The sequence below is a fragment of the Mus musculus genome, chromosome 3 (genome assembly GCF_000001635.26).
Source record: "Mus musculus strain C57BL/6J chromosome 3, GRCm38.p6 C57BL/6J".
In the NCBI taxonomy this organism is placed as follows: Eukaryota; Metazoa; Chordata; class Mammalia; order Rodentia; family Muridae; genus Mus; species Mus musculus.
The window spans coordinates 27,442,360-27,463,369 of NC_000069.6; the positions used below are offsets into that span (position 1 = coordinate 27,442,360).

General features: G+C 47.5%; 1 protein-coding gene across 10 annotated transcripts in view; it reads right to left on the bottom strand.

Moving 5' to 3' along the window:
- Nucleotides 1–21,010, bottom strand: part of Fndc3b (fibronectin type III domain containing 3B) — a 295,173-nt gene that overhangs the window by 26,225 nt on the left and 247,938 nt on the right. For 9 of the 10 annotated variants that reach the window (NM_001356953.1, NM_173182.3, XM_006535541.4 and 6 more), the window contains 6 exons: nucleotides 19,317–19,435; nucleotides 17,586–17,691; nucleotides 16,358–16,530; nucleotides 14,628–14,741; nucleotides 14,090–14,239; nucleotides 8,955–9,235 (listed from right to left, as the gene is read on the bottom strand). In NM_001356953.1, coding sequence (NP_001343882.1) covers nucleotides 8,955–9,235; nucleotides 14,090–14,239; nucleotides 14,628–14,741; nucleotides 16,358–16,530; nucleotides 17,586–17,691; nucleotides 19,317–19,435 — 943 coding nt within the window. The remainder of the gene's footprint in view (nucleotides 1–8,954; nucleotides 9,236–14,089; nucleotides 14,240–14,627; nucleotides 14,742–16,357; nucleotides 16,531–17,585; nucleotides 17,692–19,316; nucleotides 19,436–21,010) is intronic. The other variant, XM_006535547.4, reaches the window with a different exon arrangement.

The window sequence follows — 21,010 nt, forward strand, 5'->3', positions numbered from 1 at the left end:
AGTAAAAAGTCCTGGCAGGGTTCTTAGGAGATAAAGACAAGCTAATTCTACAAGTTGTGTGGAAAGGAAGTAAACTAGCCAACACAAATGTGAAAGGCAGGCTTACTATAAGGCTATAGTAACCACAGGACCACCCAACGCAAGGACTTACTATAAAGCTACAGTAACCAAGGCAGTGCGGTATTGAGACAGACACGGAGATCAATGGAACAGAATAGAGGCTCCAGAAATAGACCTACACAAATATGGCCAATTGATTTGTGGCAAAGGTGTGAAGGCAACTCAATGGAGGAAGGACAGTCTTTTCAACAGATGGTTCTGGGAGCAATTGGATGTCAAGAGAAAAAAGTAAAAATGTCAACTTAAATGTCATGCCTAAAAAAAAAGTAAAATAAAATAAAACCAACGTAGTCAAACACTGACCAAAGATCTAAATGTAGAATATAAAATGGTTAAAAGAAAGCACAGGAGAACATTTCCATTACCTAGAACTTAGAAAAAGAAAGGCTTTCACATGTGACATGTTTGTGACAATAGAGAGAGAAAAGGAAAATCTGGGTCTATCCAAATTAACACCATTTTCCATGTTCAGAGAATGAAGACGAGCTGGGGACCGGGAGAGAGGACTCCACACAGCTCATGTGACAACGAATCTGTACTCAGAATATACAGCGACCTCCTCAGAGCTCAGAAGGAAGGGTGAAAGACCCTCCCTTCCTCCATACACCCCCCCCCCACACACACACAGAGCGAGCTCGAGCACATTATCAAACGTAATATACACTAGGGGAAACACCAGGAAGTACAGCTAACAGACAAGCAAGGGAATGCTCCATAGTTGTCATTTGAAAAGTGTGAATTAAAAACCTCAAGATGCCACTATAAATTGTGTACTTATGCATATATGTATATACATTTGTGTGTATATAAAATGTGTGCATGAATGAAAGAATGCGCTATGCGGCTTATTGAAAAAGCCAAGCATATATCAAACATTTGTCACACTCTCAGGTATTTACTCTAGAGAAATTCATGCCGACAGTTCCCAGAGATGCTTCCAGCAGCTCTGTTCCTAACATCGGAACCTAGATGAGGTTCGGGGTATAGCAAATACTTATCTCCAGTAGACAACCGGAAGACTTCAGGCATTACAAAGGGCCTTACTGTTCCTATTTCTATTGTACAAGGAGTCACCTAAAATACCAATGAAGGTTGAAACTTTTCTTTGCTTCTTATAGGAGCTCTTAGGAATGCCTCAGAGTATTAACAGCTGCCTGCATTTCCACACCCAGGCCTGAGCAACACAGCCTTTGCAACCACAGAGCAGAAAGCCGTGAACAGCAAGCCATGGCAATGGAAGGTGGATGCCTGAGCTCTTCTCAGGAGAAGACAGTAAATCCAGCTCTCCTAGTGGCACAACGACATCTTCCCTACAAGGTGTATTTGAAGGTCTTTGCTGTGTCCAAACCATCAGTTCTTCCCTTCACTTGGCCAGGGGCCATCTACAGCCCAGGCCCACCCAAGTGTTTCCATTGCTGGCCCGCAGTCTGTCAGAGCCCAGCTCACCTTGTGTCCCAGGGAGCCCTTTAGCCAACAGTGCTCTGTGCAGCCCAGCAGCCCCAAGGCACAAGAAGAGGAAGGCAACAGGTTGCTAAGGACACACGCTCTGCGGTGCTCAACATGGGGTGAAGTGAAACACTATCTCAGAAATGGGGTCATTTATAAGAATAAAAAATGATGTAAAAAGTCCAAGTTTTCGCTACTATGATTAAATTCACTTACATCTCCCAAACCTCTATAGCAGCAGGTTTTAAGCTGTGGGTTGTGACCTCTTTGTGGGTAAAAGTGACCCTTTTATAAGGGTCACATACAGGTATTCTGCATATCAGATCTTTACATTCTGATTCATAATAGAAACCTAAAATTACTTTATGAAGTAGCAATGAAAATAATTTTATGGGGTCACAACAACATGAGGAATTGTATTAAGGGTCACAGCGTTAGGAAGGTGGAGACGCACTGGGCTACAGTGGTTTGATAAGTACTGGGCTCTCAACAGCTCTACACCCAGGGTTTCTAACTGATTACGTCTGGTGGGACTTCCATTTCCATTTGCATAACACGCCATGGGCCACCAGGGCGCTAAGAATCTTGTGCTGACACAGCTGCTTTGACAGTCCTGCCCATCTTTTTGCAGGCTCTTTAGGAGTCATTGAACATCTTTAAGCAACGGTGTCTTCACTAATAAAATGAGCACGACAGCACCTGTGCTGATTGACAGCGGATTAGTGAGATGATGGGAATGGGGCACGCGGTTAACTTTCAGTATCTTTCAAGTCTGACTCAACCAGAAAAGGATTCGAAGTGGCCAAAAGGATGCTGGCGAACTTCAAAATGGTGCTTTATGGAGTTCTTGGTGCAGGTTACAAAAGCAGAGGCCTGACCTTCCTAACCACAGGGCCAGAACCTTTGTCTATGTGACAACGGAGGGGACGGGAGCTAGCACAGCTGTGTTCAGCGGCTCCAGTGACCAGGTGTGGGATGTGGTCAGATGTGAGTGTGCACTGCATCTCTTTTGGCTCACATTCTTCCTGCACCTGGCACTCTGTATTTTCTTGTCAAAATTTGGACCTAACATGGCTATGAATCTAATCCAGGGATAATTTTTACTTAGGCCACATATTCAGGTCATCAACTGTTCTCTGCCAATAAGAGCCAGGAATTTTAAATTCATTTTATTCAGCATTTGCCCCTGAAACCACTGACCTGGATTTGAGAACGATCACTTCAATTATCCCACCCCTTTACAAACATATGCCATGTCCCAGTAAGCCCTGGAAACAGCTATCCCTGTCACCAATGCGCTGAGCTAACATTAACTCATCCTGATGACAAAATAACACTTGCTGTTGAAATCGAGCGGAGGAGCTGATAAAGGGAAGCTGTCTTAGTCTCCAGGGAGAACAGTGGATGCGCAGCGGAGGATACCCGGAAGGTGGGGAAGGACAAAGGTGGCCACCACATTGTTTGAGGGCATGGATAGTTCCCCATGCCTGAGTTCCTCATGTGGAAGAGTACTGATCACAACACACTAACTCGGTTAACAAACAGGAGTTCACTTTACAGAGGAAAAAAGAAAAATAAGGTTTATATTCAATTATTGAGATCGCTTCCAAATCTTCAACTGACAAGTTTCCGCTTTAGCTGAAGAAACACATTAATCCGGAAACCCAGGTAGGATCCTGTAGATTTATCTTAAAACAAAAGAAACAAAAGATGCATTTTATCAGTTTTTAAATTTAAAGGAATTCAAATGAAACCCAAGGGAAGCAGAATGTTGCTTCTGCTTTAAGAAAGTGATGTAATCCTGAGCTGATAGTATCTCGCCAGGTTACTGTGAAAAAAAATTTTACCTCTCCACAAGTCTGTAATATTCATCAGTATGCTAATACTGATTAAGTCAAATTAAGGAGCATGCCTTTCAGCCTGGATTGAAAAACCCACTATTACAGTATCATTCTAGATGCCAAATATCTTCTTGCTTCAGAAGGTCACATAGCCTTCCGCAATGTACTCTGTACGCACAGTCAAACTTCCGATAGTAACTACATTAAAGAAAGAATGATGTTCAAAACAAATTGTCCTTCAGGGAGAAGGTGACTCCTTAATAGGTCAGCCACCCAGGCCTCAGGATGCTGTAAGTGGGCGGGGGTGATGGGGGTCAGTGCCCTGAAGTCTGGAGTGGTGCAGACTGTGGAAGCAATGACAAGCTTCTCCCAGGACTGTGCTCCACGCTTCCTTCCCTGTGACTAAGAGACTAAGACCACGGCTAAAGAATCTTCTGAAAGGGACAACAGAGAAAATACAGGAAGTTCTTTCTGTGAGGAAAAATGGAGTCACAGCCAGCTGTCTGGAGAGGGCTCTCTTGATGGAGGCTGGGCTGGCCTCCGCCAAGCCCCTCCTGATGCCTCAGTGAGACGACGATACTATCTCCAGACAAGCCAACCTAAGCCAACCTGTAACACCGAAACTGCCTGACTCCTGCTTCAGTTTTTTTTTCCTACTTAAAACAGCCAGTAATCTACTGTTTGCATGTGTCTAACACAAAAAGGTAGCTGAAAGCTCATGTAACACAGGCAACATTGCCAGGTGATTGGCAACTGTAGCCCCATTTCACAGATAAGGCAACCAGAGGCATGGATTACTTTCTCAGGTGGCAGAGATGTAAGTGAGATTGAGACTGAAGCAAGGCTCACGACTCAGAACTTGGCTCTGTCTACAGAGCCTACCCATACCTCATTACCGCAAAGTGGCATATGATTCATTTCTGCAGCGGACAGGGCGCTTATTACATAGTAAGAACTCAATAAACGTTATTTTCACCCCCCTCCTACTTAGCAAAAATGGGCATAAGTGAGCGTAACAAACCTATTTTAATTTTTGTTGCTCCGAAGCTCAGTGTGAGTCAGACATATAATGACGTTGTGCTCTTCGGTGACCTCACTAGCAGCTCAGGATAGAGAGAGGAAGGCTGCAGCCCCCTCACCCCGCAAGCCAGAGAGAGCACTGCTGAGCCAAGAGAGGCCACCAGGAGAGGGACTGTCAGAGAGGATAAGATAATGGAGGTGCCCACGGCAAGTCATGCTAGGCAGGAGTGGGATGCTAAGGCTGGTGAGACCCCACGGGGCCCTCTAAGCCACGGTTCACAGACGTGCAGCTCAGACACGCACACTCTCCACCTGCACGCGCACTGACACTCCAGGACAGAGGCGCTCCCACGCCAACATGCTTCTCACGGAAGGCTAGAGCTCTAGCTCCCACACAAGGCATCTTCTGTCTGTCTGTTTTTTACAGGGTATTATTTTCAGTAATAATTGCCAACAAGTTTTACCCATGACCCAACGAACTCATCACGAATTCTGAAGTCACAGTTTGGCATAACGAGTTGTACAACAGGAGGGTCTGTACATGAAAAAAATGGGAGTCTGGATTTCAGTTTCAAATCCGCCTCTACTTCCGGCTGCCAAGGGTTTGTGCACCTCAGTGGACTTAACAATGCCACTTACTCGTAGACGCCAAATGATGGGCTTCTATCTCAGGGCTAACTTTCATGATGAAGAGACATTTCTCTCTCTCCTTAAAAGTTTTTAACTTTTATCTTTATCAATTTGTGCGTGCTTTTGTGTGTGTGTGTGTGTGTGTGTGTGTGTGTGTATGTGTGTGTGTGTGTGTTCACAAGCATACCATGGTAGAGGTCAGAGACCAGTCGTTAGTCAGTTCCCTTCTTCCTCCACATCAGCTCTGGGGCTGGGCTCATGTTGGCACCCATGGCAGCAGGCATCTTTACCTGCTGAGCCATATTGCCAACCCTAAATTTTATTTAGAATTCTTTTAGTGTTCTAACTCTTTGTTACGTCTGTGTATGGCATATGTCTGTGGGTGCCTGTAGAGTGCAGAAGAGGGCACTGGACCCACTAAAGCTGAATTTTATAGGGGCGGGTGGTTCTGAGCCACCTGATGTGGGTACTGGAAATGAACTTCGACCCTTTGCAAGAACAGTATACACTGTTAACTACAGATCCATTTCTTGAACAACAATCTTATTTCTCGTTTGTTTGTTTGTTTAAAACGGAGACTCATGAGGTAGCACTAGCTGGCCTAGAGCTTGCTATGTAGACCAGGCTGGCCTCCAAGTTACAGAGATCCACTTGTGCCTATCTCTAGACGCAGGGTTGAAAGTCAGGTGCCACCATAGCTAGGTGACTCTTTTCCGCACTCAGAGCAGGAGTTCCCTAGGACATCTCTCTCTCTCTCTCTCTCTCTCTCTCTCTCTCTCTCTCTCTCTCTCTCATACACACACACACACACACACACACACACACACACACACTCGTGTCTGCCTGACCCTGCAGGCCTCCTGACTCTGTCCCCTAAACTGCTGTCCTCCTGGTATTCCCCTTTTACCTTTCTCATGTGTGTTTGAGTCCCTGCCCACGAGGCTTCTCCCCCCCCCCCCCCCCCGTGTGTGTGTGGGCCCCTTTCTAGTGTGCTGCCACAGAGCCATTCACCCCCAGGAAAATTAGAACTACGATCCACACACGGTAAGAGTGTCCTGTAGTTCATGAATTTACTTTTCTGAGTCTGGGCCACCTCCTTTACTTTCTGGGTGTGTGGCAAGGCCTGATCCTTGGCCCATTCTCATGGAAGCCTCCAGGGGGCACTGGACAGCCACCCCTTGGAAGGTACTCTGAGAACACTGCTGGAGAAGACAGGCCGGATGAAGTGGCTTTACATACAGAGAGGTTTTGATAAAGTTCACGGGATGGTCTGGACCGCCTGGGATGCCGAAGATGGACCACTGCCCGGTCATGGACAGGAGCTGTGATAGCAGGTGACACCAAGCCTCGCTCAGCTTATGGTCTGCGACTCTACTTGGCAGGATATGTGCAAAGGAAAGTTGTTTCCATTTTTCCTCTTCGATCCAAAACACAAATTCAATTTCAGATACGGTTCTAAACTTAAATGTAATACTTTTAAAAATTGCTTTTTAATTCCAGTCAATTTCAAATACAGGTTGTGCCAGCAAACCTTAATGGGTAGTTGTGACAGCAGTGATGGGGAAGAGATGGATCCGTTGAGACTCATCTGTCCGTGCCAGCAGATTTACTACAGGCAGCCATCTAGTCTGGGAGAAAAACGGGGAACTTCTATACTTAAACAAACAAGCAGAAAGAAGCGGGCTGAAGAGACGACTTAGTGGTTAAGAGCATTAGCTGCTCTTCTAGAGGACCCATGTTCGATTCTCAGCAGCTACATGGAGGGTTACAACTGTCTAAACTCCAGGGATACTTGGGTACTGCTTGCACATGGTACATAGACATACATGCAGGCAACCCATACATTCAATAAAAATATTAAAAAATTAATATCACAAGTGCTTTACCTAGGCATTATACATGGTGATCGTCTTACTGGTATTTTAACTAATTTATGGGACAGAAAAAGGTGAGGTAAAAGTTAACCAGGCCTTAGTTTGTTTGTTTTTTTAAACAGTCATTGCCTGGGTTCACTATAATTGCTACAGTTGTTTCTGAAACCTAGACTCACATAGCCATGTGTTGAGCAGACTTCTCTAACAGTATACAAAGGCACTCCAGAGGCAAACACTTTACCTCTGAGCCATCTCAGCAGCCCTGTTCCTCTTCACTGGGTTCTGACTGGAGGTCCTGCTTTTGTGTGTGTGTGATGATGAAGCAACAGTGCATGGCTGCACGTGTGTAAGCAAGGGCTCTGGGTTGAGTTGCAGTTCCACATCTCACTAGAGCGCCTATTTCCATTCTTGTGACTCCAGGCTTCCTCTTTCATACCTCAGTGGGTCTTTATGCACAGCGCTCCTTTCACTGTTGGTCCCCTGTTCTCCAAAGTTGTCACTTATGAGTCCTTGAGACCTTCACGAGCTCTCTAAACCTGCCAGGCACATTGTGGCCAAGAAGAGGCTCAATATAATGAAAATGTATAAAGCAAACAAGGGAAATTCTGTTGCTGCTCTCAAAACCCAAAGAGGTATAAAAATTACTCATAAAGAAATATTTGGAAAAGGAGCGATGGAGACTATGAAATGCCAGGATTAAGCCTCTAGGCCTTGCAGATGCTGAGCAGTCTCCTTCTTCAGCTTCTGAGGATAACAGAGATGGTCCAGGGCTGGACAGAGAGCTTGCTAAGCAAAAAGGCTGACACAAGGCCAGCACAAGAACCTGAGTTCAAGTCTCAGAGCTTGCGTAGTAAGGGCCAAGTATATGGTAACATCTTTTAATCCCAGCAATAGGGACGCAGACAAAGGAGTGGACTTGCAGGCAGCCTAGACCAAGCTTCCAGCCCCAGGCCAGGGCCAGGAACTGGTACTGAGGCATAGGCAGATAGATCTTCATGAATTCCAGGCCAGCCAGGTCTGTATATTGGGGTCTAGGCCAGCCAGAACTATATAGTCTCCATCAAAAACAACTCAACCAAAACCAAAACAACAAACAAACAAAAAAACCCCAAACCACCTCAAACCAAGCCAAACCAGAAAAAAACAAGGCAGAGACCATCCAAGAAAGAACAACATCAAAGGTCCCCTCTGGTTTCTACAGGCATGCATACACATGCACACACACATACATGTATACACAAAATGAATATACATGTGCATGTGTGTGCATACACACACACACACACACACACACACAGACTAGAATATGAGAAAGCACTAAAAAACATAAAAGAAATGACAGACTTTCGTGAGCAGCGATCCCATCTTCTTGCCTTTCGCCATCCCCAGCCCCCAGGAAGCAGGAGTTTTGTTGGAAGGTAATTTTAACAAGACCAGACTGCTGGAAGCCTGCGGTGCGGCTGCAGTGCACTCAACACTGGCTCATTTACTTCTTACTAGGAAGCCGCCTGGAGAATCCTCTTACAGGGTCTCCTCTTACAGGGAAAGGCACACAGAGAATACCTGGCCTGAAGATAAGTGCGAGCCTGAGCCGATGCTCCTGCAACCCAATAATCCATACACACAGTGATGCACACGCGGAAAGCCAGGGCCCTCCAGGCCACACTCCATTATTAAGAGATACTTTTTAGATATCTCCCAGTGAGATGTTCTGCTGCCTGCAGTGACATGAATCACAGTGAAAATATACGAAGCAGAGGGGAAGGCCAAGGGCATAGGAGGGAAAAGTGACTCAAGTGTGAGGCGAAATTCTCCCTCGGTAGCTACGTGTTATGGGAACCGATCACTTGCTGTAGGTAAAAAGCAATACCGGCTTGGCTCTTGGGCAGTATTTCACTTGGTCCTTTTCCACACGTTAAGAAGGAACGGCAGGAATGCAGTAGCCTCCGAAGGGTTTTCAGCCCTGGAACGGACACACCGGGCACACCTTGGACCAGTTTTTGACACAAGCTTTTCCACTCACCGGTATGTCGTTTCTGGAAGGAGGTTCTTCATCACGTGTGTGGTAGTGTTGCCCACAGTAATGCAGCTGTCTCCCAGATCGATGTTATAAGCAAGGATTTCAGACCCATTATTGCACGGCTCTTCCCAGTTCAGTACAAGGCACACAGAGGGTGAGTCTGGGTGGGCACTGGGGGGCTCCTCCTCCAGGACACACAGAGTGGAGACAGGGTCGGGGGCAGAGGCTGGTGTCTGGCAGTGGACAAGCTCACTATATGGCCCTGCGCCTGCTGGATTGAAGGCCTGGAAAAAAGAAGAGTGTGGCCAAGTCACACCATGCCATCTCACATGCTAGAACCTCCACATTAGCAAATGTTAAGGTTTGTTTTTTGGAATATGTGGTGAATGTGTATGTTCATGTGTACATGCATGTACATGTGAAGGTCAGAGGTCATCCTTAACTGTTCTCCAGCTCTGTCCCGAGGTCCAGAGTGGCATATGTGTACCCTGTTCTTAGGGACAACTCTTCTGCACACACAGTTGGCACCACAGATCTATTATTGCACAGCTCTTCCCAGTTCAGTACAAGGCACACAGAGGGTGAGTCCAGGAGGGCACTGAGGGGCGCCTCCAGGACACAGAGTGGAGACAGGGTCGGGGGCAGAGTCTGGCAGTGGTCCCCATTCCTCCCACTGCATCTCCCACCGCATTCCACATCCTCCAGGCTGTTGGGGCACAGAGTTCCTGGGGACACCTGTTTTCCTCTCATAACCATGTCTTGCCCTTCAAAATATCAGAAGTCAGGCTAACCCACCTACCTTCTCTCTAGGTAGTGTCATTACCCTCCCTGGTATCTGCACAGACTCTGCCCTAGAGCCTATACTCAGAGATTAGATGCAAGTCAGGACTTACTCTGCTTTTCATTTTTATTTACATGTATGTATCTGAGTATATGCCACATGTGTACACATGTGACCAACGTGGTCAGAGGGAGTTGGATCCCTGCAGCTGGAGGTATAGGTGGCTGTACCAGGACTGGGACTTGAACTCGGGTCCACTGGAAGAACACTATGTGCTTTTACCCTGAGCTCCCTTCTCTAGCCAGGAGTCAGGGAGTTTAGTTTAGACCCTTTTGATGGATTCCACCTTACTCAGGATGAAGATGCAAGCCCTGTATTACAGAAGCACAGAGAGAAGCTGTATGCTGCCCGTCACTGCATCTCAGACACACCCAACAGCTCTTGGACTTCTTCGTCCACTGCTCTTAATGTCATTGGCTCTACTGGCTCCTGGACGCTCCTCACGGACGTCAAGCACCCCTTGATGCCCGCCCAGGACCTGTGCCTTTGCTCCTCATGCCCAGCCTTTCTCCCTGACACTGTTCATCTCAGGTCTTCCCTACAAAGTCTGGCTGAGCATCTAAGTGTAATCACTTCTTATCCCAACCTCCATGGTCCCTTCCCATCGTCACTCACAGCTCATCACTAACATAGTTAATGGATTTGTGTGCCTGCTTCACTGTAAAACGTGACAACTCAAACAACGCCTGCTATGGAAGACATGCTCCTTAAATGTTATACAAATATTCTTCTCTTTCAAAGAATAAAATATTTGGCAGCTTTCTTATAACAAGAGGAAAACCAGGCCTGGACAGTTGGTGCTGTGGCTGAGGGTCCAGGTTTGATTCCCAGCACCCACGTCTGCTGTAACTCTCCTTTCAGGAGATTTGGCTACTGGCCTCAGGAGGCACTGGAGATATGTGATGCATTTATACACACACATGTAGAACACTGATACACTCGGGGAAAGGAAACATTTCTTTCAAAAGATAAAAGCCAGATTCATTTAATCCAGAGAAATAGAAAAACTAGGGAGATAAATTCTAATTTTTAGGGCCTAAAACAAAGCTTAAGGTTCTTTCATTTATTAACTGAAGACCAACAGAGCACCCAAAACAGAAGACAGACTAAGGATATTTGCTTCCACGAACCCCCACTAGCTCTGGATGATAAGGTTCTGAGATAGTACTGTTTCATTATGACCCCCTCAGCCTTTCCCCTAAGAACTCTAGCCTAACAAACTATTTTATGAATCTATATTTTAAGATCTAATTTAATTTCTGTTCTTTTGCTGTGCTGGAGATTGCAGCTGAAGCCTTGTGTGGCAGCCTGGATGCTCTTGGCAGTGGGCGGGGAGGGAGAAGGCTTTCACAGTGGGAATTCAGCTCAGATCTCCAGGGCATCATTTAACAGGTACAGTCGTCTGCGGCCTGGTCCCTCAGTGAGCAGATGGGGTGGGAACGCTGAGTCACGGGATGACTGTCCAGGCTGTACTGCTTAGCAGGGGAAGTGTGGGGAAAGCTACCCAGGCCCACACCAGGCACCTTAACTCCCCAGTGGGAAAACGCCAACAAAGCAGCAGTTCCCCAATTTTTCTAAACTTATTTGTGCTAGTTTTAGGCTCACAGAAGGACTACAGGAAAAGGAACAGGAAAAGGAACATCTGCTTCCTCTAGAAACCACTTTTCACTTGCTTGAGGGTAACGATAAGAAACCAGGCGACTGGGGCTGGAGACACAGCCGGCTCAGTGGGTAGGCACACCGGCCGCACTTCCAGAGGACCTGTGTTCACTTGCCAGGGCCCATGGGGAAGCTCACAACTACCTGTAACTATAGTCCCTCTTCAGGCCCATGTGAGTACTGCATGCACACGGGACACAGACAAGCAGTCAGGTAAACACTCAAACATATATAATAAAAATAAATAAAATCTAAAAAGAAAAAAAAAAGTTGAAAGGCAGAACCGACCTGGAGAGTATCCTCAGGACAGCACTGTGAACCACTGAGGCCTAATCAGACCCACCCACATTCCCAGCCCTGCTCCTTTCCGCCCCAGGGGTCTGCCCACTGTCGCTCTCTCTGCCCACAGCAGGCTTGGCTGTGTCGAAGACTCTTGATTTACAGACTTCTAATTCAGAGCTTACAAAGGAAACGTAAAATCAGCTTTTACTAAACAGTACTACAGCCATGACAAGTGCCTCTTTGGTATTTCTTTTGTGTGTGTGCATGGTTGGGGCAGCGGGGAGCGGCACACTGACACTTCTTAATGACATGACACTCCTTAATTCAGATATCCTCAAGGAACAAGTCACAAATTCCTGAGCAAAACAAGAAATGGCTAAATACCAAACTGTATAGTTATGAAAATGATATTTTGAAATGTCAAATAATTCAAAAGAATATTCAGGGTTGGCTTGACCACAAGGTAATGTCAAGTGACCGCAATCTGCAGTGTTTATATAGCTCACGGGTGACAGGAAGTCAGCAGATGGGCGAGGCTTGCTCCTGGCAGCCTTTCTTCAGCCCAGTAATGGAGGTACAAGAAGTGCTAACCTCCTGCCACAGGTAGGGTCTGATTCAATTCAGACAAGCACAGGCATTTAAAAACACTTTCTACCCCTGACTGCCAACCCAGAGACACAGGGCTATTATTTTGCAGGTTCTATTCTGATCGTGGTGTCTTTTAAAACATAGTTTAGGGAAGTCAATACTGAGCAAAAACATGATCCTACAGGAAAGAGGGAGGCAGAGGGCACAGAACTAAAGCGGCGAGGCTCTGGAAACACAGGACAGGGCTCTAACGGACAGCAATGTGCTGGTTGCTCCCTGTACCTTCCTCCAGTGACTCAGCCTCATTGACATGGGATCAGATAATGTGCTGTGACCTGCATTCATTGACACAGGGCTAATGACACCACGCATGGCCCATTCACAAAGGAACAGAGGGCATTGCCCAACAAAGGCATTTAATGAGAAATGTTTATGATGAAGCAGGCCCCCAAACACAAGAGAAAAGGCTTTGGTTCATCTGGAAAATTAATTTACACAGGGAACACCTCTGCCAGGAGGCCAGGACACTAAGTATATGTCTCCTGCGCCACTTGCTGCAGGCCTGAGCACGGCTACATGAGCTTCTTTATCTACTGAAGCTGAAATGTGCTCCAAGACAGGCTGCCTCAGGGCAGCACCTGTGGCGACGATCCTTCCATCTCCCCTGAGCATCCTTCCGCCCCAAAGAAGCAGTGTTCAGAAGTCACTTTTGAATACATGGGAAGAAACGGATACTGACCTGGGAGTCCCAGTATATTGAGCGTATGTATATAAAAGGGAAAACCCAAGTTAATAATGTAAAGGATATGTGTGATAACTAATAATCTTAGGGTCAGACTATGAACCAGTGCTCCTGATGGTACAGTGTGTGCTCCCAGACAGAAGCTTAAAGGTAAGCAGCCCGGAATGGTCTTGATACAGTAAACGATCAACTTGAAAGACCCGACCTCACTAGGAACGTGGCCTTGGGGCCTGACTGTGGGGACAATAGATTTATGTGTAGGGGTGGCACTATCCCAGGAGCGGGATCCTGGACTGTGTAAGTGGAGACAGGAAGCAGAGTCAGCGTGTGCTCAACAGCGGTATATCAGTTTCCTGTCTGTGTGCCAGTTCCAGGTTGCTTTCACAGAAGTGGGATCGGAACGCATCTGTCCTGGGAAGTGGGAGCCCCGCCCCTTGGGTCTAGTCGCTTGTCCAGTGCTCTGAGAACAGTGTGGATCATCGTGCTACTGAGAAGACAAGCAGAGAAGATCCTGGGCTTTCTCTAACATGTTATGACCTCCTAGAAGAGATAAAATCATCTGTGAAACACCTAGTGTGTGCAAGGAGTTACGTATGTGTGCAGATGTGCCCGCTGTGTGTGTGCACACATGTGTGTGCGTATGTGTAGGACCCAGGTCAACATCAGGTGTATTTCCTCTGTTTTCCACCTTACTTCCGGAGACAAAGTCTTTCATTGACAGTGGAGCTCAGCAGTTTGGCTACTGGTTGCCCAACAAGCTCTCTGGAACCCACCTGTATCTACCACCCCCCAACCCCAGTGTTGGAGCCACCGACAAGTACTACAGCACCCAACTGTTAGGAGTCTGCTGGGGGTCTGAACTCGTGTCTTCATGCTTGTGTGGTAGGCACTGCTCTGAGGGAGCCATGTGCCCGGCCCTTCAGAGGACTTTCCCTTGTGATCCCTCCTCTATAGCCTTCAGCTGTTTTCCTGAAATACCTTCCAGTGAATATCTGTCACTGGGAGTAGAGTCGGGTGCTCACCTACCTGTAGTCTGCAGCAATACTGTGCAGCAGGCAACAGATCTCGCATCTCAAAGCAGGTGTCTGGACCATGATAAACGAGTTCTAAGGACTGTTCATCTTCTCCCCACTCCAACCTGTATTCGGAGATGTCGGCACCAGGGCTCGCAGGGCTCTGCAGGGCAGACGTTTGTAGTTAGTCATTACACCGAGATGAGAGCACCAGACCCCAGGATAAACCAATACCCACAAAGGAAAGGAGGGAGGGCGACACTCAGCCTCCTCTCAACTCTGACCACTTCCACAACTGGAAATGATGCAATCGATCGTCAAAGGGAGATTTCCTTGTATAAGGTCAAAAAGTCACATGCACACGCAGGCACACTCCTACTCACTCACTCCCGCCATGCATGCACACACACACACACACACACACACACACACGCACACACACACACACACACACGCACGCTTTGGCTTGGTGGCATCCTTACATCCTTGGCTTGGCTTTGGGGACAAAGGTAGAGGAAACATAAACGACAGGCGGCATTTACCATACTCACCTCCCAGCCCACCAGGACGCATCCGTCAGGCGTGAAGGAGACACGCGGTGCTCTGCACTGCCCAGGGGGCCCTGCGGCAGTGGTGATTTCTGACACATCAGAGTAGGGACCGTACTGAAAGAGAAGAACGTGTTCACATGTCAGAACGGTCTCTGCAGGCCCGTGTGCACATCCAAACTTATAATTAAAGGTAAAGTCAAGAGTGTCATTAGTGCAGCAGAATAAAAGTATTATCTGATGGGTTTTACTTTAAGAAGGATATAGATAAGCCACTGTTCTTTCCCTGAGAGGTAAACATCTATTATATATGTCTGTATTTTTTAATTCAAAAAGATTAAAAAGTTGGCCCATTTTCCCTTTCCCATCAGGAGTAAAGATCATTCAGTCAGGGAAATGAAGAAAGCCATGCAGAGTAGTTTCATTTCAAGTGTATAAGGGTCTCTCGGGACTACTGGTTATTACATTCTGGGTATTTGTTCTGGTGGCTGGCACCCGACCCTCCACCACTACTTTGAGATAAGGTCTTCCCATGTAGCCTAGGTCAGTCTTGTACCTAAGATGCTCCTGTGTCAGTCTCCTGACTGCTGGAATACACAAGGATGCCCACCATCTCCAGCTACCCAACACTGCTGTAACAGACTGTCAGACTGCCATGTCTCCAACATGACAGACATGCTTTTTCTTTGTTTGGTCAATTGGCGTTTTTCCTTCTTTTAAAAGTAAATTTCACCAATTAGTGAAATGTACAATTTTCATGGAACTCATGTATACACACTGAGGCTCTGGGCGACTTTGGCATTAGCTTGTTCTACGCTTCTGCCCATCTCTGGGCAGACACGTTGTGGGCCACCTCTCCCTCATTCCCAACCCCTGCATATCCCATGAATCCGTATCACTCTGCTACTTCAAAAAAAAAAAAGAACAATTCCTCTGTGGGTCACATAATATACATACTGCCTCTCAGCTTCTGCCCCCCCCCACCCCCCCACAGACACCAGATGAACAAGACAGCAGAAGAAAGGTCCAGAGAGCTATGGAGTTTTCACAGGAATCAGATTAGAGAAAAGTAAGCGGCTTCCTCCTCGGGCCCCACCCTACTTGTCTAGAACAAAGCAACCCAAGGTATAGACAGCACGCTCTGATACTACTAGGTTGTGTGCGAGTATTCTTGTGTGTATAGGTCCATGCACGCGTGCAGAGCGGGCGATAATCTGGTTCTCAGCCCCTGCCCACCTCTTTTTCCGAGACGAGGCTGGACCTCACTTAGTCGGTCCAGTAAGCCCAGGGGTCCTCCTGTCTCTGCCTTCACAGTGCTGAGGTTCCAAGGGGGTTCCCCACTCCAGCTTTTAATGATGTAGGTTTTAAGCTCTAACTCAGTTTATGGCAAGTGTTTCCCCAACTCCCTCTGCCCAGTTCCCTTGGACAACTTTTACTAGGACTGATCTGAAGCCCTAATTCTTACAGGTGATGAAATGAATGAGAGCGGGAAATTCTTTCATGAATTATCAAAAGTATACACACACACACACACACACACACACACACACACACACACACGGAAAGAATGAGAGACAGAAACTTGGTAGTGTGGGGCCTACAGGAAACCACGACGACATCGATTCTCAAATAAGGATGTTGTTACATATACTTTAACAGTTGTCACATACAACTGAGAGGTTGCAGGAGGCTAACAAAGGCACCTTGTGCTCTAATTGTGTGCTCATACTCACCCCTCCGTCATTCAGAGCTCGCACTCTGAAGCGGTACACAGTTCCAGGCAGCAGGTTGCCAACCGTGCACTCCAGCTCAGGCCCATGGTACACCTCTGAGGCGACATTCTCGGGTTCCGTCATTTCCACACTGTATTCTGAGACCTCACAGCCACTTTCAGACGCAGGCACATCTGAGGATGTAAAAAATGTTCATCTTTGAATGCTTTTTTGGATTTCTCTTTATTTTATTTTTACTCAGGTCTGAGTGGGCCTGCATGCATGAGTGTGCACCGTATGTGGAGGCCAGAAGGCGGCATGGAAACCTCAGAAACTGCAGCTCTGGGTGCTTGGGAGACACCACATGGGCGCTGGGAACTGAGCCTGGGCCCGCTGCAATAGCGGCAAGTGCTCTTAGCCACTGCCCGTCTCTCCAGCCTCAGTCTTCGGATTTCTAGTTGACTGACTTACATTTGATTTTCTATTGCTACTGTTTAAAATATATAGGTGATGTGCCCTTAGGTTTCTATTACAAAAGGCGCCTCCTATTCAAAAAGGTGAAAAAGCTCCCGAATGAGCCAAACTACCCAAAGCAAATGCATTTAAACACGTTCTATTATATTAAAAATAATTCAGGGATAACAGGAGTACTAGGTAACCTTTCACATTTAATAACGAGAAGGAAGGAAGGAAAAATATCTATAACTTAAAGTGAGACACCCTGCTAAGTCTACATGACCCCAAACCGGCATACCATTTTATTACACTTTAGACATAAGTGGTGGCCAAAATGTCTGCCAATGTTCTACACATTTGCACTTGCTATGTGCACACTTGTAGGCTGCTGGCACAACTGGAAGTGCTGTTAGACAAGGCTAGGAAAATCCCAGAACCCGCAGAGGAGGGACTTGACACTGCTCTTTGAACCATTTCTTGGTTTGATCTCTAAATCATGCATGTTTTCTTCTGGTGCTGAACAACCCCTGGACGAGGCAGGCTATTCTGGAATGTTCTCTAGAAACACGGCCACTATTGTCGAGAGTAGCAACAGCAAGAGTAGCCCTGTCAGGAACGGGAGCATGAGCAATAGAAGGCTGCGCCTGAGAGACAGCCAAGGTCCAGGCTCTGGAGACCAGACATGCCAGTGGGTGACCCAGCTTCTGAAGGAAGCCCTGGAGCTGAGTGACCGAGCGCTGTGTCAGTCTCCCACTGTCCTGGTGGATGCCAGTGTGAAGATTTGTTCACTCACCCCACTCTAAGTGGACTCCTTTGTGCTTTGGTCTACCCAAAACCCTCGGTGGTCGGCACTGACCTGGTGCAAGGCTTAGTGTGCGGACAGGGAGACTTTCAGAACACTGTGGGAGAAACACCGGAGAGACCATGGCTTAGTTACTGTGAATCACTCACACCTTATCCACCAGGCTAACTCTATCCCACAACTGTAAATGGGGCCAAAGGGAGTTAACGCACTAGATGTGTGTGCTGACATATATAAAGGTCTTCAGGAGGCTCTGTGCTTGTCTGCATAAGGAAGTGTGGGCTCTCACTGCACACAATGCTCGTTCTACCTGGAGCGGCTCTCTCTGATGTCAGATTACTAGGGCTGCGGACGGCCCACCCGTGTACGCATATTATTTTCCTTTACATCAGCAGTAGGAAGACCCTCCTTGAGGGTCCAAGAGAACACAAAACAACTGATAAAATTGAGAATGGTTCTGTAAATGGCCAGGCCGCCCCAGGAAGAGCAGAGCAGTAGGTAAAGGGGGCATTTACCCACCGAGCCTGCCGCTTACAGCAGACCTGCCAGTGCTAAAGAGACTAGGCCTCCTTCGTGGGATCTCGCTCTGCAAAGCTGGTGGTATGAAAGCTGATCATCTTATGAGGATCGAGGAGACAAGGTGGAGCCAGAGAGCTCCAACTCCTTCCAAGGCATGCTGGTGGGGACCGGATGGATGGACGCTATGCCTTCAGCTAGTGCATATGCTGCCCTGCCGAACCGCTCACATGGCAGGTACCACTGATGCCCTGTGGCCTCAGTCTGGATATACTCCAGCAGGGAGACATTCCGGGCAGCCCCAGGACTCTGCAAGTGTTTTAACTGGACTCTTATCCTGTGTGGGGTGCATGGGTGTGTGTATGTGTGTGTGTGTGTGTCTTTCTGTCTAGACAAAACTCTAGACCCTGAGGAACTGCTATGATATACATGGGCAGAGTGTTTGTGTATATGTAAAATTCAGGAAAACGTTATCAATCTGTTACTGGCTCACTAGGTACCATCTCTCTTTCTCTTACCATTAATGGTTTCGAATCATCTACAGTGAAAAGAAGACTTCTATCACAGTGCCTCTCATGATGTCACTATGACACCCAGACTCTAGAGTACTTTGTCTGCATTTATTAGAATATATTGAACCTGTGAGCACTGTGTGGTATAATTGGAGTCTCCTGGCATGCCACCTGGCTGTCTACAGTCATTCTGATAGAGAGAAGCCATGGCTGCTGCCTGCAGGCTCTACACAGGGAACTACAGAAAAGCTGAAGTGCAATTAATCAGACTTATCCTGCTTTTACAGCAGTCTCCCAGCAGGTGGCAGTAAAGGACCTTCACAGATGTGTTCCCATCCCAGCACAGCCAGGCAGGTCTTGTCTTGACTCTTAAATTCTACACTTTTCCCTCCTTGAAATGGCAGAGGTCTCCCTTATTTAGTTAATGTAAATCCTAACTAATTTCTTCTCCTCCGTGCAATTATGTGAAGGTCATATAAGGGAGAGAGTCTGCACACATCAGAATCCCATCAGAATGTGTGGAGGATTTGGGTACCGTTTCTGCCCTGTCAGGACTATGTTTCATATCCAGATGTGACACTAAAGCAGGCTGCATCGACGAGAAACACTTAAAACTGCAGCATCGTCTTGCACTACTCACATGGCACTTCCCAACTTGATCTAGAGGCCCACTGCCACACATTGATGAACCAACCTGACTGTGCCCACCGGTACTGATGCAGCACGCTCGCAGTTTGTACAAAGTGCCTGGTTTCAAATGGGTAAAGACATACTCTGTAGCCGATCCACTGTAGGCCACTTCCCACTGCCCAGCTGGAAAATGAGATGGGTGTAAGTTTAGGCCTTGGTAACAGCATGACAGTCCCCATTAGAAACAGCATCTGAGACAAAAACACCAAGTGGCTTTCACGGCAACCTGGCATCACCCAACACTGAAATGTAGAGGCACTTCCTATCGTCCCAGCATTATGACACTGCTGACTACCAACACGGGAGTTGGCACAGGAGGAGGGTACAGTGCTGCACAGCTGTGAAATGCCATGCTGAGGTAGCCACAGGGCCGGCTATGCAGCAGGTGCTGTCACATGGTGCAGGCTTCCTGTACAAGGTGCTGCTGAGGGCACCAGTGAGGCCATTTACAGATGATTTGCTGTGTCCAGGGAGCCCATGCATGCAGCTGTGATGGTGGTGACAGACACTTGGAGATACTTGGAGGGTGCCCCATGAGGCTGAAGCTCAGGGGGAAAAGCGCCTGCAGGCTGTCGGCCGCTGTTTTGCTCCCTCTGTGGGAGCCTTTACCACGGGAGCTGTTTTAGGGAAATATGCCCACCCTATCCTATTCATAAATGAACCTCCATAAGTCCCTTCAGGGGCCAGTTAGATGTTTATTACTGCCCGGTGGTACTGTGCCTTGTTAGGTCTGAATTAGGATATAGCCCGTGGGAACTGGGAATTTAGACAGTGGAGCTTGGGCTATGGGCAGACACATGAAAAGGCCCTATGACGCACAACCCCATGGACCGGCCAGGCCATCAGTGTAAAACAGCACCTACTCTTGCACCGAGTCCATACCTGGGCGAGCCAGGGCAACCGCAGGCAGACTTACACTTTCTCAGTAAGCAACTTGGAGATGTTGACTCCTCTCCTAGTCTTAATTTAGACATCAGATAAGGCCTCTAGCACAGAAACTGAGTTTATGTTAAGAACAGCTGTGCCCATCTCAAAGAATTCTATTTCCGGCCTAAAACAGTACTTAACAGGCTTAAAAAAAAAACCCCACCTCCAGGTGCTTGTGGTGTCAGAACAAGCCAGAGACAATCGCCACTTGTTTGCATGGCTCTCTCTTTTGCCATATTAGTAAAATCTGGTTATGTTTTAAAGTTTTGACAACTGTATCTTTTCCTGTTGAATCCCAGTGAGTTTTATTAGAAGGAAAGAAAAAGCAAGTGCGTCTCTGGGGCCCTAAGGCTTCTCCTGCCGTGCCCTGCCCTGTCTGACCTCCTACGCATTCGTGGTGAGGGTGCACGTGCACACTCATGTATGTCACTGCCCACGGCGGGGGTAGGGAGGGGTGGGGTGGGGTCCGCAGCTGGTTCTCTCTGTCCATTTACACTCGGGTGTCAGGGACTCAACGCAGGTCAGGAGACTCCGTGGCAAGCCCCATGGCCTCATCTTAACACTGGCAGTGTGACAACTGCTGAGAACTCTAACTCCAGAGTCACAACAGAGACCAGTGTGTTCTGCAAGTCTGACACCCGTCCCTGGCCACACTATGACGTGGCTGTGGCTGGCCATGGCAAGGATGCCAGGCAGACTACTGCTAACGACGGCCAGATAAAGCTCGTGACAGCTTAGGGGAGAAAGCCTCAAGTTCATTCACTCTATTAA